The sequence below is a fragment of the Bicyclus anynana genome, chromosome 4, assembly GCF_947172395.1.
Source record: "Bicyclus anynana chromosome 4, ilBicAnyn1.1, whole genome shotgun sequence".
NCBI lineage: Eukaryota > Metazoa > Arthropoda > Insecta > Lepidoptera > Nymphalidae > Bicyclus > Bicyclus anynana.
The window spans coordinates 10750040-10766990 of NC_069086.1; the positions used below are offsets into that span (position 1 = coordinate 10750040).

General features: G+C 33.7%; 2 protein-coding genes across 3 annotated transcripts; both read left to right on the top strand.

The window, feature by feature from the left end:
• Nucleotides 1–265: 265 nt before the first annotated feature.
• LOC112043345 (small integral membrane protein 8) lies at nt 266–1817 on the top strand. 2 transcript variants are annotated; one of them, XM_052881259.1, is made up of 3 exons: nt 266–415; nt 659–853; nt 1281–1817. In XM_052881259.1, the coding sequence occupies exons 2-3, from the start codon at nt 731–733 to the stop codon at nt 1434–1436; spliced, it is 279 nt and encodes a 92-aa protein (XP_052737219.1). In that variant the 5' UTR covers nt 266–415; nt 659–730; the 3' UTR covers nt 1437–1817. The 2 variants fall into 2 exon arrangements, with proteins under 2 accessions (XP_052737219.1, XP_023934487.1); XM_024078719.2 differs by having other exon boundaries at nt 320–558.
• Nucleotides 1818–2589: 772 nt separating this feature from the next.
• On the top strand, nt 2590–16848 carry LOC112043344 (rab-like protein 6). Its single transcript, XM_052881262.1, has 11 exons — nt 2590–2808; nt 2922–3076; nt 4445–4635; nt 4970–5116; nt 6066–6240; nt 7497–7649; nt 8112–8260; nt 9390–9542; nt 9926–10212; nt 11282–11322; nt 11964–16848. Exons 1-11 carry the CDS (start codon nt 2697–2699, stop codon nt 12150–12152), a joined length of 1752 nt encoding a protein of 583 aa, XP_052737222.1. The 5' UTR covers nt 2590–2696; the 3' UTR covers nt 12153–16848.
• The last annotated feature ends 103 nt before the right edge of the window (nt 16849–16951 follow it).

Consider the following 16951-nt stretch of genomic DNA (forward strand, 5'->3'; position numbering starts at 1 on the left):
GCTTATAATTTTTAGTCATTGGTCTGCGTTTTCAGTCCACACTCTGTAATCTGTGGCGAATTCTATCACAGACAAAGTATTCGGCTCAGAAGATATTAATGTGAAGGATGTTATCCATGTTATCTATTTCGTCTACTATTTTTTTGCCCATGCGTACTATTTTATAAACTGTCGTCTAAAGGAACAAGATTAGAATTCAAAGCCGTTGCAAGTTAAAAAAAAGAAGTGTTTGTCAATTGTCATTTCGTATTCGTGGTCATTTGACATCTGTGGTCAGCATTTTGTTTTTGTCATGTCAAAGTCGAGTCAAACTGTCAAACCTATAGTGATCTGTGTGTGTGTCAAACTCAAATTCAAAAAAATCAAAAACAAAGTTACAACTTCAAAAGTCAATATTTTTAATTTTAATTTGATGGTTATTATTTTATTCTTGTTTGACGCTTGAAATATTTAATAATGTAGTATAAATACAAACTTTAAACATAACATACAATTTATAATATTCGATAAAACAGACTTAAAAAACCATTCTTTAATACAAGGCATGAGGAAGAAATGGTTAGGTTTATACTATAATAATTCCACAATATAAATATTAAATACTAGAAGCTTATATTTACTACTTATAATTCTAATAATATTTAATTTTAATTTTCAGATATATTAAAGAAGTACCTAAAACAATTTATTAAATACTTGGCCAGGCTGACACCCTGTAAATTAAAACAAAATGTCTAGCACTAGCAGTGATAACAGTAAAAGTAATTCCAAAGAAAAGCCTGGGGACGGAATCCGCTCAATGAGATCTACAACTGCATTCAGAGTTGTTAACTTTGAACTTTATGCAAAGCCTGTGTGTATACTATTTAATTTATTAAGTTATATAACATGTTGTAACTTAAAGCATAATAACAGTGGCGTAGAAATAGAAAGCTTAAAAATGCCTAAATAAATACACAATATTTATTTTATGACACTAATATTAAGGCAAATGGTTGTGTGTTTAATAAATCAACTGCATGTGTCTCCTTCACAAAGTAACTACTGAATCAATTTGGCTGAAATTTTAATTATTCTACTACTAAACTATAAATTAATACACATAGATGGCATTATTTTTGATCACATACTGATTTATATAATAAAACACATTTAAACAAAAATCTTATTATTTTTGCTTTCTCTTTTTCATTGCATTACACTATTGTGACTTTAGCTTATATTAGAGTGTAGTGTTCAAATATTTGTTCAGTATTTTTATGTGTATATTTTATTTTCAGAATATTGTGATAATGAGCATAGGACTTACATGTTTTGGTATTGCTCTTGGATATATTGCCTACATGAGACAGAAATATGAAGCAATGGGATATTATTCAGCCATAGATAAAGATGGCAAAGAAATATTTGAGAAGAAGAAATCTAAATGGGATTAAAGATATATACAATTTAATATAATATATTATGTAGTTCTGTATAGACTAGTCTTTTAAATTATTTTATTAGTGTAGTACTTGTGCATACATTGAAAACTTATGTAATTAAATGGGCTTCAAATATTACAGTACTACATTAAATACTACAGTACTTATAGATCTTCATTCACAGGAAATATTATGTATGTTCATGTCTTTTTTCCAATTCTTTCCAACTAATATTCCATGAAAGTAGAAAATATAATTATGAAATGATATATTTTAGGGGATAATAGAAGAATATAGAATATAGAAGATAATAGAATCTTTACAAATAGTCAACTGACGTGTCAAAAGTGCTTGTAAACTGAGCCTACTTGAAATAAATGATTTTTGATTTGATTTGATTTGGTATGAAGATAAACTTATTAAGCTTTGAGTTACCTAAGAATATTTCTAATATAGAGCTGTTAATGGTAGCTATAATTCTCACTAATACCAACGCTCAGTCAATATTTGGCTATGAAATTCATATAAACAAATCTGTAGCACATATTATTTATTATTAATTTTATATCTTTAGAGAGAAATTATTAAGTAAATTATATAGTTTGGTTTAGTTTGCTGTTGCTTATTTCTTTATCATTAAAATTCTAAAATTCTGGAGATGTTTCAACTGGCTTTAATTGAAGGAATATAGAATTAAATATATTAACAATACTTAGCCTAATACATAATATATTAATATACTAATTTGCCTAATAGAGGAATACCATAAGTTTCACGTAGTTAGGTTTTATTATGTTTTTTTTTTGTCTACTTTGAATTGAAGTCTGTTAGGATTTAGATGTAGTGGCCCCTATTATCTATGTATCTAAGAGTGGCACGCTATGTAAATTGTAAAATGCGCAAAACAATAAAAGTAATAAAAATGGAACCTTGGATTTAAATTCATAGTAATATTTCTTTTGACTGAAGAAACTAGAACTCAGAGCTATGAGCGTAATTAAAAAAATATATTCTAGAAGAATATATTTTTTTCTCAATCTCCCTTCATGAAGTCGAAGTCGTCATTTGTCATGTCAATCTTTTTACTATCTGTGGACGTGTGTTTCTCATCTTTTTTTTACGTCACTAGCTATATTCAATGTACTCTATGGTCACTAGTGTTTTGTTTGACAAGCTGTTGTGAATGTGTATAGTGTTTTTAATTTCTGAACCTCCTCTACTTTTCATAATTAGCCTTGTTTGCTTTTCTACTTTTAACAGCAAATCAATAAAATGTTTTCCGCGTTGAAAAAACTAACAAGGAGTGGAGATGAACGATGCACAGCTCCAATGCCAATGTCGTCTTCTTTGCAGAAAAAGTTTTCTAGAGGCGTACATTTTAATAGTAAATAACTCGTATTTAAATTCAGATAACTTTCTATATAAACTGTATAAATAATAAGTATCTTGGATATAATCTTCTTCGTAGATTTAACAAGCAGTTTTGTTTTCTTTTAGTGAAAATATTAATTAAAGGAGACAGAAATGTTGGCAAGTCCTGTCTCTTACAGCGTTTACAAGGAGGTGCATTTACTGAAGAGTATGTCCCTACTGAACAAATACAAGTTGCACCAATACATTGGGCATATAAAAACACAGATTTCATTGTCAAAGTAAGTTATTAGACATTACTATCTAAGTGCTGGTCAAAGCAATTCTTTTATGTAAGGCTAGGCGCCTCCCCGAAGTTTCACATGCGTAGTTCCCATTCCCGTGAGAATATAGGGATAAAATATAGCCTATGACACTCACAAATAATGATAATGTTTAGCATATTATGAAGAACTTGACTGATAATATATTACATAGAAAAGTCTTTATCTTAATATATAGAAGCAAAAGGTCATTCATCACGAAATCTCCAAAACCACTTGACATACAAAGGCTAAATTTGGCAGGGAGGTAATCTATAGTCAGTAGGTATCCGCTAAGAACAGATTTTAAGATAGGGCTGGATAAAAAAAGGTCTAAGGGCGGACAACATTGTGGGCGTCCGCTAGTTAGCTATATATCTATTGCTTGCTAATGCCAAGGATTTGGATAAAATAAAGTCTTGAAGTTAAGGCATTGTATATTGAATATCAATACAAGATAGAATTACAAAACAGAGTTAAAGTTAATTATGTGCTAAGCAACCTGTGGAACCAAACTGTTGTGTTCAGAGACCAACAAATGACTGATGCTATGATACATAGGCCATTAGGCCACATCAGAAATAACGCTTAGTTGGCATGTTGTCAAAATTAGTACAGTAGATCCAGAGTTTACCCCCTGCAATACAACAAACTTTATAATATTTGTATAGACTAACAGACTCTGGATTCACCCAAGCTATCTCCATTCCCATTTGAATATCAATAAAATAATCAGGATCCCATAACTCTAGGGCTTATATTCATTATGGAAAATTAATTAAATGTGTCCAAGGAACATATTGTGTTTAAAATGAATATTTTAGGAGTAAATAATATTTCTTTTGTAAATAGATCTTAAAATGTGTCTCTTAAATGCATCCATATAATAATGGCATAGGGAAACTTATTCATTGATAAATATCACAAAGTAGCTAACCTAGTTAAGTGCGGAGTGCCAGTTGCAACTATTTCATTGCTTTGTAACAAACGAAAAATTATCACCATATGTTACAATCTATTGCTGAATAGTTCAGAGAACATTTACTTAACATAGTACACAGGTTAAAGAATACTAGGGAGATAAAGCATACAGAACACAGCAGGGATGTAACCATTCCAACTATAAATTTAAAAACGAATACATTCTTGAGTCAGTACGACATGAGGCGTTGCATAAGTAATTTTTATTATTATTTAAGAAAAATGTCTTTTAAATGTTTATAATAAAATATAATAAATAAAAACCATGAATATAGGATTTTTAGTAAAGATCAGTGATTTGTATTATTTACGTTAGTGATTTAAGTTAGTGATTGTTACTTAAAGTTAAATTGTAATTTATTTCAGGTAGAAGTATGGGAGGTAGTTGATAAAGGTCGCACAAAAAAGAAACCTCCCCTTGGCTTAAAACTAGAGAATCAGTCTACACCAACAGTGCCTGAGGAAGAATATGACACCCCTGTGCTAGATGCAACGTTTTTAGATGTGTATAAGAATGCTAGTGGTGTTATTCTAATGCTGGATATAACTAAGCCTTGGTTAGTAATTAAATTAATTGGTTATATTATCATAATTAAATCATTTAATAGTCTCTGGTTATTTTTTAATGAAATAGCTGTGGTGTAAAATTATTAGAGCCTCAATAGCTCAACGGTTAAGTTATGTTTTTTTTATTTATGTTAAATCATACTTACTTTTTACAGCACATCACTAACAATGAAATATCACATTCTTTATTGCAATGAAGGTTTAAACTTATTTAATCAATAGAAAAAATCAGATACAAATGTCTTATTTGCATCGATATACTGTAAGAAGCCAGGAAAATGGAATATATTATAATCATGATTTTGATATTTATTTTATTTGTAGGACTTTTGAGTACGTAGTGAAAGAGTTGAGTCGTATCCCAGCGGACCTACCAGTGGTGATACTTGGCAATCACTGTGACATGCAGCATCACAGACAAGTGCATCCTCATCACATTGAACAGGCCTTGTATCATGCCAAGACTACAAGGTATGTACATCTTTTTAAAACATATAACAGTATTGTAGTGACACACCTGTGGAACGTCATCATCATCATATCAGCCGATGGACATCCACTGCAGGACATAGGCCTTTTGTAGGGACTTCCAAACAACGATACTGAGCCGACTATAACCAGCGAATCCCTTGCGACTCGCTTGATGTCGTCAGTCGCTTTGTAGTGCGAGGTCGCCATTCCAGCACCTTGGGACCCCAACGTCTCTGGAAAGTGCCACGCCAAAATTTCATTGAATATGCTAGTGATCTTTTTCCAATTGCCCCTGAAATGACAGCAGTAAAAATTTCATCAACTTTGTCATTACATCAAACCTACTTTTGTGCATTTGATTTAGCTAAAAGACATTTGCATAGTAAGTGAAACATGCGATTCGTTACGTTATGTTACTTTGGTGCTCATAGTTAAAAACACCAGTGCCCAGCGTGTTTGGTATGTTATGCCGACTAAAAACAACAACTGATAATTCCATTGCTGAGGTTTCGACGCCCAACATTCTGTGAGTGTGTCTATAGACTTATACTGTCTCAACTCTCAATCAATGACAAACTCCATCTTATTTAATACTTTGGGTTTTTATTTTAACAGATTTTTATATATTATTTATTTATTTAATTAAAATCTGATAAAGGATTTCATTTTCATCAATTTATTTTAGGTGTTTTAAGCATATTATAGAGGCAAAGTTTGTGGTATTGTAGGGGTAATCTCTGGATGTACTGAACCAGTTTTTAAAATTATTTTACCACTAGAAAGCCACGTTATTTATGAGTGTCACAGGCTATATTTTATCCCAGTATTCTCACGGAAACTGAAACTACGCGGGTGAAACAACGGGGCGTCGGCTAGTTATAGCTAGCTATAGTTTTATAGCTAGTTATAGTTAATAATAAAATAGTATAACCTGATTTTAATATTTAAGGACTGCGCCAATTCGCTATGCAGAGTCTTCAATGAGAAATGGTTTTGGTTTGAGATTACTACATAAATTCCTCAGTGTTCCATTCTTAAGACTACAAAAAAGTAGTTTACTGGAACAGTTGCAAAGAAATCAAAAGGATATGGAGGAGATTGAAACTGAACTTGATGAGTTTCAGGTAATTAACGCTAGTAGAACTACAATAGTTTTGATTTTTACATTGAATTTCTTATCTAGAGTCCTTCACTATTTCATTTATTTTTGTAGGCAATTATTATAGTGTGTGCTATACTATAATAAAATATACCTGTGAGGTATTATTTTATACTCTTTAATGGATCTTCTATCGAACACATACTTTACATTATATATTGAAGGTCTATTTTGAATATGTACCCCCTAATTACCCCTTTATTATCATAAGTCTATTTTAGTTTCTGACACTAGTTGATATACTATACTTACAAAAAGATGTTCCTAATATGTAGTTACATAATATGTTACAAGCAAAAGTTTTAGTTAGCCAAAGCAGCCAGCAACTTACTTTGTAACTAAAACAAAATTATAGCTAAAACTAGATGTAGTAAGTTGTAAATAGGTCCAACTAGGTGGAGCCATCATCATACCAGATAACAGTTGTATTTGCCACAACCAACGGTTATTAGGTCCTATCTACATCTAGGTACATTTGCGCGAAAAAAGTAATCTATTTCTAATTCAAAGACCCAATTTGTCTATACTAAAATTAATCAAAATATGTTCAGTGGTTTAAGTAAAAGACAAACAGACAGGCTTACATTTTAAATATTAGATGGATATTTGGATCCAGGTTCATTGATTACTATTTATTATTAAATAGGGCTTAGTCTCATTCAAACAGAACTTTATTTACATAACTTCTTTCTCTTTGCATATTCCCATTGATCTGCTTTTTCAATCAATCGGCGACACTGATATGCGTCTCTGTCAGAGAGAGGGGCGTAGCTACCACTGTATCTATGATACGGGGCCCCCAGATTACCAGGGCCCCTTACATGTGAAAGCAAAAATTTGTAAAATGTACCTAATCCACAATCTTAATTGATCTGGTTCTTCCAGGAAAAAATCATATGAAAAATTGCCTGTAGAGTTTCATTTCAGAGATGACAAAATACTATAAATGAAAAAATCTTGTTTTCGCCCAAGCGCCCAAATAGAAGCATCCTATAGGTTAAGTCACTCTCACTGTCATATTTATTTAAAGCGAGCATGTTTGTTTCTTTTGTGAGAAATCTTTTCTCTGGGTCCCAACAAATTTTGATACAGGTTCCCACCAAAGCACGCTACGCTACAGAGAGAGTCCCATTTCTATTAAAAAGTTTTGCACCTTTATTTACATAAATAACTATTTATACATTATTTTCAAAGTTATTTATACTCTCATTCATATGTCAGAATTCGGAGGAGTCCCACTACAACCTGTTCGTGGACCGACTGGCAAACAAGCGGCGACAGAGCGCCGAGCCGGAGCCGCGCCTACCCGAACGATCCCCTAGCATTGTACTCGGCGCGGGAAAACCCATCATACCGCCTAACGTTAATCCACTTGTGAGTATCAGTACTGCCTCTTTAGACCAGTGAAGTGCTTACATTTCAATACCTCAGGATTCCATTTGTAAAACATTGCTCAATTTTAGAGTTTCCACATAGGCTACTATCTTGGCGGCCTCCGTAGTGCAGTGATGTATGCGCGGTGGATTTACAAGACGGAGGTCCTGGGTACAATCCCCGGCTGGGTCAATTGAGGTTTTCTTAATTGGTCCAGGTCTGGCTGGTGTGGCCGTGGCTATAGTTACCACCCTGCCGGCAAAGACAAGACGTACCGCTAAGCGATCTACCGTTCCGTTACGATGTCGTGTTAAAACTGAAAGTGGTGTAGAGTTTCATCCTCCTCCTAACAAGTTAGCCCGCTTCTATCTTCGATTGCGTCATCACTTACCTACTAGGTGAGATTGCACTCAAGTGCTAACTTGTAAAGAATGAAGAAAAATAAACTATCTTTTTTTACAGTTGGCACAGTCTCTGAACCCCAGTGCCGTCAAACCTCAAAGCGCAGATCATACACAAGTGAAACAGACTCAATATGTGAGCCCAGATTTGATAAAGACTAAACCGCCAGTAAGCATGGAGATGACCCCATCCAAACACCTTCAAGACAGGTATTTGTTTAGTGCATCTTTATTCTTTTTACCCGACTACGGCGAAGTCAGAAAAAAGAACAAAGGAAAGAAAAGGAGGTACAAAAATGATCATGGTAGAGCCATGGTGATTATGCAACCATATAATAAAATAACACCTCCATTAAACATTAGTACACGCTAGGTATAATGGGAACGACCACAGCTCTACCTTGGCCATTTTGTACCAATGAATTTATCGATTTCTATCTGAAATATATTCTTGTTTCGTCCTTTTTAGACCACTTTTTTACGTAGTCAGGTTTGAAGGACATGTCAAAAATTGGGCCTTTATTATTTATAATTTTTAAGTAGGTCGATATTTTTTTTACGGATAGAAGATACAAATTGCTGTTAAGAAAATAATTTTCTACAAATTAAACATAGACAATACAGTAAAAGTTTTCAGAATAGCCAATAAAAATGAGTGTAATTAAATTCATATCCGGTGTAAGCTGTCAATGTTAAGTAATATTGTCAAATGTCATTATGACACCAAGTTAAAAAGAAACATTAAATCGTAGACAGAGAAGCATGAAACAAAACAATTCCTTATATTGCTTTAAAAACACCTTATACGAACGTGACTACGTGAAGATCACTGACAATCTGTCAGGGTGTGAGTTACGAGAAATGTTGCCATGATAAAAAGTGTTTATTAATGTTGCCAGCTAATGAAAAAATTACTGTTTATATAATTAATTAAAAATAAATGTGGGTTCCAAAATTTTTTATTGTAGGTTTTAAAGCCTTATATTTTACGTTCATTTAAGATAAAAATATTTTATTCTGTTCAGTTGACACTCGGAATAAAGGCCCAGCCTCCATACAGAATGGGACATGTCCTTTATTTTTTATTACATTATGTTTCCTGGCTGGCATGTGTTTTACCTCCTCCGGGTCGTATATGTATTAGAGCTGGGCAATTTGACAGAATGACTCTTGGCAGAGTCTGCACAGATTTGTGACCCGGAGCAAAAGTCATCATCATCATCATCATCATCATCATCATCATCAACATCATCATCATCATCATCATCGTCATCGTCATCGTCATCGTCATGATCATCATCATCCTTTGTTTTATAATATAACACAACTTAATTTATAGCATACCATCCACACCATCGGGTGCTAATATGTCCGTGGCCGGTTCAACGGGCGCGTTGGACGAATTCTACGCGGGCACTCTGGACAGCAGCTTCTTGGAAGACCTCGGACCTATTGCTCATACCCACCAGGAGATAAATTATGAGTCTGATAGGTACAGTACATTTATTAATTTTCAATACATGAAATTTTAAAAAATTAGTAAAACAGTTGACCCATCAAGCCATCCAAGCAACCTCTGCTTATTTTTAATGCATAGCATTCGTAATGTATATTATAGAAAAGTTATATAAGTATATGTTATAGAAAAGTTTTTGAAGTCTTTATTTGGATTTTCAAAGAAACATGTTTTTATTTTTTAGATTGCTCTAAAGTTCGAATTGGTTCATAACATAAAGGTGTATTTTGGTTGTAATAAAATTATTTAAATTCTATATTTCTGAAACAAATTATCTGAAACCAATCCTTACACATTTAGGAGTTATCGGCGCAATTTTTCAATGTCTACTTACTAAACCTAATTATTATTTTTTGTAGCGATGAGGATAATACAACCTTGAATCCTAAAGTGATAATAGACGAAGATGACCTAGAATTGGATAACAGCCCACCTTTTAGACCTGCCGAAGCAGTGGGTGCAGAAATTGCAATATCAAACAAAGATGACCCATTGTCCAACATGTTCTCAAACCAAGCTACAATAAATAAAGAGCATGAAGAAAGTAGCGACAGTCTCTCAATGCTTCACAGCGATCAAAATATTCACATGCATTCTGCTTATCCACTTTGGGCTGGAGATTCCAGTGTAAGAAGATCCCCTGAAGGTAAAATAAATATAAAGGAGTTGGTCCACTCTTGTACCCCGTATCATTAAAATTTAAAAAATACAAGGATTTTATTAAAATTTAAATAAGTGAATAAGTGAACTAAATAAAAAGAAATACAGTAGAACCCGTTTAATACGATTTCGCAGGGACCCAACTAATAACGCGTCTTAGATGGGAAAGCGTATTATACGGGATATGGGTGGGGGATAGTGAAAAATATAACAACTAATATACACATACATATTTATAAAAAATATTAGTGTATTGTGTAAATACTACCTTATTATGCTACTTAAAGTAATCACTTATTCTGGTATGACAAAAATATTTTGATGCATTAGCAATTACGAAATTTTCAATTAAATTTTACTTACTTTCAGTATGCCTTCAAAAATTTTGAAAATTCAAAATTTTCTTCGCATCATGTCAAGGGTCGTTTGCTGTTAGGGTCTTTCAGTTCTTTAAGATATCATGTATTAGTCTTGTCCTTGTTTAAGGACCTGTATGGTGTTCTGAGATGACGAATCGTATTAAGTGTTAGTAAATGTATGAAAACATGTCTCACGTTATAGGGACTGGTGTAAAATGGCGAATTATGCGAGAAATCGTTTTAAGCGTGATCGTCTTAAGCGGGTTTTTCTGTAAATAAAAATAAAACCCAACATGGCGCCCATACAGCAACTATGACATGATAATTGACAGCAAACTTCAAATCGACTACTGCATCGAAAACGTCATCAATCGGCATTATTACCCATATTAGTGTTGCATTTCTTGGGAGAGAATTAATATTATCTCGAAAGAATTAAAGTAAATTTGTAGATTTGTATATTCAAAAATAGTTAAAAAATACATTTATTTTTTATTTCCTTCAAATACAATTGCCTCGTTATTTTGTCTCATTAGTACAAAGACAAACATTGGCATAACCTTGAAACAGCGCAGTTCAGTACTGAGCGGCCAGACTTTATGTATCATGTGGCTGAGTGTTGCTATACCAGTAAATCAGTCAGTTATTTAACTAACTACAATGGAATATATTTAATAAGTTTCTTTCTTGCAACAGGTGGTGAAGATCCTGACAATAATAAAGAACCTGATACGAAGGTTTGTTGAACATATTTTTAAATTAGTCATATTTTGTCGGAAATTACATATTATATTATCGCATTCCCCATTAACAACTTATGGTAGGTGTACAAGTAGTGCTCAGAAGTCTATAATATTTCAATCCATTTATTGTCTATGAATTATTTACTAGCTAGGCCCCAAGGTCTAGTAGCAAAAAGTTAGTTTAGCCATGTTCTCTGCAACCAACCACCGAACATTTATTTTTATTTTTTTATTATTTACAAGTTAGCTCGACTACAATCTCACCAGATGGTAAGTGATGGTAAGTGATGATGTAATCTAAGATGGAAGCGGGCCAACTTGTTAGGAGGAGGATGAAAATCCACACTCCTTTCGGTTTCTACACGACATCGTACCGCAACGCTAAATCGCTTGGCGGTACGTCTTTGTCGGTAGTGTGGTAACTAGCCACGGCCGAAGCCTCCCACCAGCTAGACCTGGACCAATTAAGAAAATCTCAATCGGCCCAGCCGGGGATCGAACCCAGGACCTCCGTCATTAAATCCACCGCGTTTGTATTCTAAATAATTATAATAATTATAAATTCAGGCAACAAAATTCTCATACATTCACTCGCATTTTGTTAAGTTTAAATTATATATTTCTCCGCATTATAGATGGAAAAGAAACACAAAAAGAAAAAATCAAAGGATAAAGACAAGGGAGATTATAGCGACAAATCAGATCGGGCGGAGAAAAAGAGCAAGCACAAAAAGTCTAAAGGCGATAAGCGGAATCCACAAAAAGATTTACTTGCACCGTCAGTTAATGTGGAGTTTAATTATGAAGAATATGATAGCATTTAGTGAATACTAAACCATCTTGGTTACATTATGTGAAGAAACGCAAATAACGGACATTTGGTAATAACTAATAAAAATAACAATTATTGTTATATAATATTAAAGTCTGACCGCTTAGAGATTGCGCTTCTGACGCCTGTCAATGAGAGAGATAATGTTGTCTAAGTCTATGAGATATTTAAAAATCTTTTATTAACCTTAATAACGAGTAATAACATAAACATTAGAATAATGATGCCAACTTACAATAAATGTATTAATTTTGTACTAAAATTATTAACAACTAGAGGACACACGTGACTTTGTTAGCGTGAAACTCGATGTAAAATTTTAACTACCCCTACCCTATTTTTTCTGTCATAAGAACCTTCTCCTGACAATAACAAACACGTCAAAAAAAATAGTGAAATCGGTCCAGCCGTTCACGCATGATGGCGTGACCAAGGGATACATGGATTAATTTATATATATAGATTAATTAATATAAAAAGGTGACATTGACAGGTGTCAGAAACGCAATCTTCGAGCGGCCGGACTTTAGCGGACACAACTCCGCATAATATTCTGTTTTTCAGAAGTGCCACGGGAGCCGTTGAATTTTTTAGGATAAAAGTAACGTATGTGTTGATCCAGGATAAAATCTATCTCTATTTTAAATTTCAACCTAATCAGTTTGCAGTTGGGTCATGAAGTTAACCTTAATATTTAGTGTCAATTGAGTTTTAAGTTACACGTCAAGTTCATCTGATACAAAATGAGCGAAAGCTGGCATTTTTGTATAAACTGTTTTTCTTTTTGTTTTTTGAGAAAAAGAAGAGAGCAATTTGTTTGCAATATAAAGCCAACAAAGTTATCCTAAATTTTGTTATGTCTTTATTTTGCATAAAGAAGTATAAAATTTAAATACCTAGTATTCTGTCGCCCTTTGAAACTATAAAATATACCAAACGTCTATATTAACACAGTCAAAAAATTTCCTATAATTCTCATAATGGTCAAAGAACATGCTGTGCATGTTGCTCCATTCTAAGTTTTTATGAAACCTTATGAAAATCCGTTTATTAGCTTCGGAGTAGCATGAATGGATGAAAGCCTCTTAATGTTTGTAATGTTTTAAGCTTCACTTGTAACTATTTAAGTAAGAAAATCTTGGAATCTTAATTTGACCCACTTCCCGGTCTTCGAATAAGATGAAATTTTGCACACGCTCTGACTTCTGATGACAATACATGACTAGCTAAGAAACGTCATTACGAATCCAATATGGCCGCCTCCCCAAGATGGCAGACTGGCTGTGTGAAATCCTCCCGCATGATTTTCGTATTCCTGAGAGCAAGTCAGGAATACGAAAAAAATAGTCACGTGAATTAAATTTACTGAACGTGAACTAAATTATATTCGATTTGTCCTGTTTGTTATAAGTATAAATAATAATAATAAAGTTCCACTTAATTTCGAAATCTCTATGTCTACTTATTAAGCTTATTCAGCTATTTTATATGCGGATAATAAATATATATTATACCTTCGTTATTAAGTAATACTATACATATACTTTTATTAAAATATATACAATGATAATAATCAATTGTATTAGATTTATGTTGCAAATTACTCTTTCCCCTAAAATATTAACCTATATGACTTGTTTTATATTCACTATAATAAAATTACTGTGATTGTTTTTAATCTACTTGATACATTATAAATATGTTAGAAGTTAAGAAAATATTGGTATATTTGAAGTTTCTCAGAAAAATGTCGAATTTTTATTTTGTTATTTATTATCTGCACAAAGCGAATTTTTTTTCTAATTATATAATTCTAGTCATTGCAAATTCAATGAATTTTTATCGTTCTGATAATCGTTCTGTTCTGATTTTTTATAAAAAAAAAAGTATAATAATTACCTTCTACTGTTTTTTGAAGGGTTCAAAAACATCCTTAATTTGTTATATTTTGTTCTTATGTATTTGTTCTGTCGCACCTGCTGTTTGTTCTTACTCAAGCATTAATTTTTACAAGTTTAAACGAAATCATTGTTACACGATTCGTTAGTACTTATCTATAGCTTGGCAAGTTTGTTGATGACACTCCCATGACATGCGGGCGACGGGGGTGAAAGGACTGCGCTACACCCCTACCGGCTCCCGCAGACCAACGGGAGTGTTACGAACGAATTTGCCAAGCTATACTTATATGTAAACTATTTTTACCTGGCATATCAACATATTTACTCACTGTATTCTGTAGTTTACACTTGTGGTGTCTATGAAGTGATGCACGTTGATTTGACGTCTGGCGCAGTTGGTGGTGATGTGGCTTTCAATTCTGAAGTCCTGGATTCGATTTTCAGATCGTACCATCAAAATGGACGGATAGGTCATTGACACGCAAAAATTGTCATTTTCACACAGAGGCCTATCTCTAATCTAATCTCTAATTTGTGATCCGTCCTTCCAAAGATAGATTGATTTTTAAGATAGCAAACTCTATCACAGGATAGCTTATTGGAATGCTTTATGTAAGAAATGGATTGATATATCAATCTTAGATAAGAAAAAACGGATTAGGTTAATGATTATTAATTTCGGGCGTTAGCCTTTTAGCATGGTGCCGCGTAAAATCCGTCGCAGGCAACCGTATAGAATTAACTTGTACCTCGTCCAAGTAAGCCCGCTTCCATGTTAGACTAGCTAAGTAGCAATATGATTCTCTTTCTACGATCGCAAACGCTTCGAAAACTAGAAAAATGTATGAGAATGACAGATCTTGATCACGTGACCTGTCGATTCTAAATGTAATTTCCATACATTTTTCTAGTTTTTGAAGCGTTTGCTATCGTAGAAAGAGAATCGACGTGCCACTTGACTACAGGGGCAGGGCCTGAATGTGGTACGTCGATTCTTTTTTTACAAAGGCTTCGAAAATTTAAAAAATGTATGGGATTGACATTCTCTCTATCTACAGCTGGCCTATTCACTATGTTTGTCTTTATTGTCAACCTATTAAAATAAACATCAAATCAATTGACCAAATGGCATTAACCTATTGTGTGATATCCACCAGCAAGCACCGGATAGTGAATAAGCCTGCAGGTCACGTGATCAAGTTGTCGATCGGATCTGTCATTCCCATATATTTTGTTAGTTTTCAAAGCGTTATCATTTGTAGAAATCGACGTTTCACATGGCTACAGGCTCAGGTAAGATAGCAGCTAAGGGTTACTTGTCATAATAGCACGTGACGTCGCACTTGCGTTCATTCATAGACAACACACACGAACAATGTGTGAATGTGTTTATGAGCCAGGTTGAATATTTAGCTATATTACAATTTTCCATAATTATCTTGACATTATATTGTAAGATTGACCATGTGGTGTATTAAACATGTTATGCTGCTCCTACACGCAGTGGCGTGCACTTCATAGATGTTAAAATGCACTGCCTACCTTGAAGGCTCAATATGACCGTGTATTAGAGAAGAGATTTTCCGTTCTGTACAATTTGTACGTATAATGCATACCCTAGCTAAAAACCTTGTGCACGCCACTGCCTACACGATGGACTATTCCTGGTGGGCCTTCATGTAGAGGGGGTAGTGGCGTTTGATGGCTTATGGTGCGTGCGATATGGCATTTTTGTCAGTTTTTCTGCCGCATATCAATGGATAGTGGGCCAGTGATGGCGATACCTACACTTCTACAAGTAGCTCACTGTTCGAGTGTTTGAGATGAAAATTGACTTATACAGTTATACCTGTTGTGATGGTCGACTTCAAAAAAGTAGGTAGGTCTCATTCGACACGCATGTTTTTTTATTGTTTGTCCTAACTTCGTCATTTACTAACCAATTTTAAAAATTCTTTTTTTTTTCAAAGAGTATACTTACAGATTGGTCCCATTTAATTTCTATGAAAATCGGTTTAGTAATTTTGTGTTAAAATCCAAATGACTGAAATACATCTTTGAAGTCGGTTCCATATTTATGTAAAAAAAGATTATTTATTATACACTATGAAGGCAATTGATAAAGAAAACTCTAAATAAATAGATGGAACGATGATAGCATCTATTTTGTTCCAACAACTAATGTACACTGAAAGTTGCCATTGTGTCAATACGTTACAAGTTAAAACCATAGCATAGCATTGCCTTGCCTACCAGCGGCGAAATGTCCATACAGGCCGATTCCATCCGGGTTACCTTTTAAAAAACCATCGTTATCAACCCATATTCGGCTCACTGCTGAGCTCGAGTCTCCTCTGAGAATGAGAGGGGTCAGGGCAATAGTCCACCACGCTGGCCTAATGCGTATTGGCAGACTTCACACACGCAGAGAACTATGAATATACGATGATAATAATGATTATACGCTGGATGTATGAGAAACCGATGTTAGTATCAAGCTGTATGAATCTCTTTTTCTTTGGGACGGCTTACCTTTCTCAAAATTCCATCCTTCGCCACTGTTGCCTACCATTTGATGTGCCAGTGATGGCTTGTCGTGTAGTGGCAGCATTAAGTGTTAACCAACGTCCAATAGACCATCAATGTGTCAGAAAAGACAAACAATTACTGTATGATAAAAGAAATATTGTATTGATGTGAAGTTAAAGTTTTAAAATGCTTGTTATAGTGTTATACATATATTTATTGTGGTTATGCTTGTTGTGAAAATACATTTTTACTGCATCATACGTTGGTTTTATTTATATCTATTCTTTTTTTACTTGTACAGGTTAAAATAAATGAGTAATGAAAAAGAGCTCGTGCAGCCAATCCAATAGGCGTCAGTTAT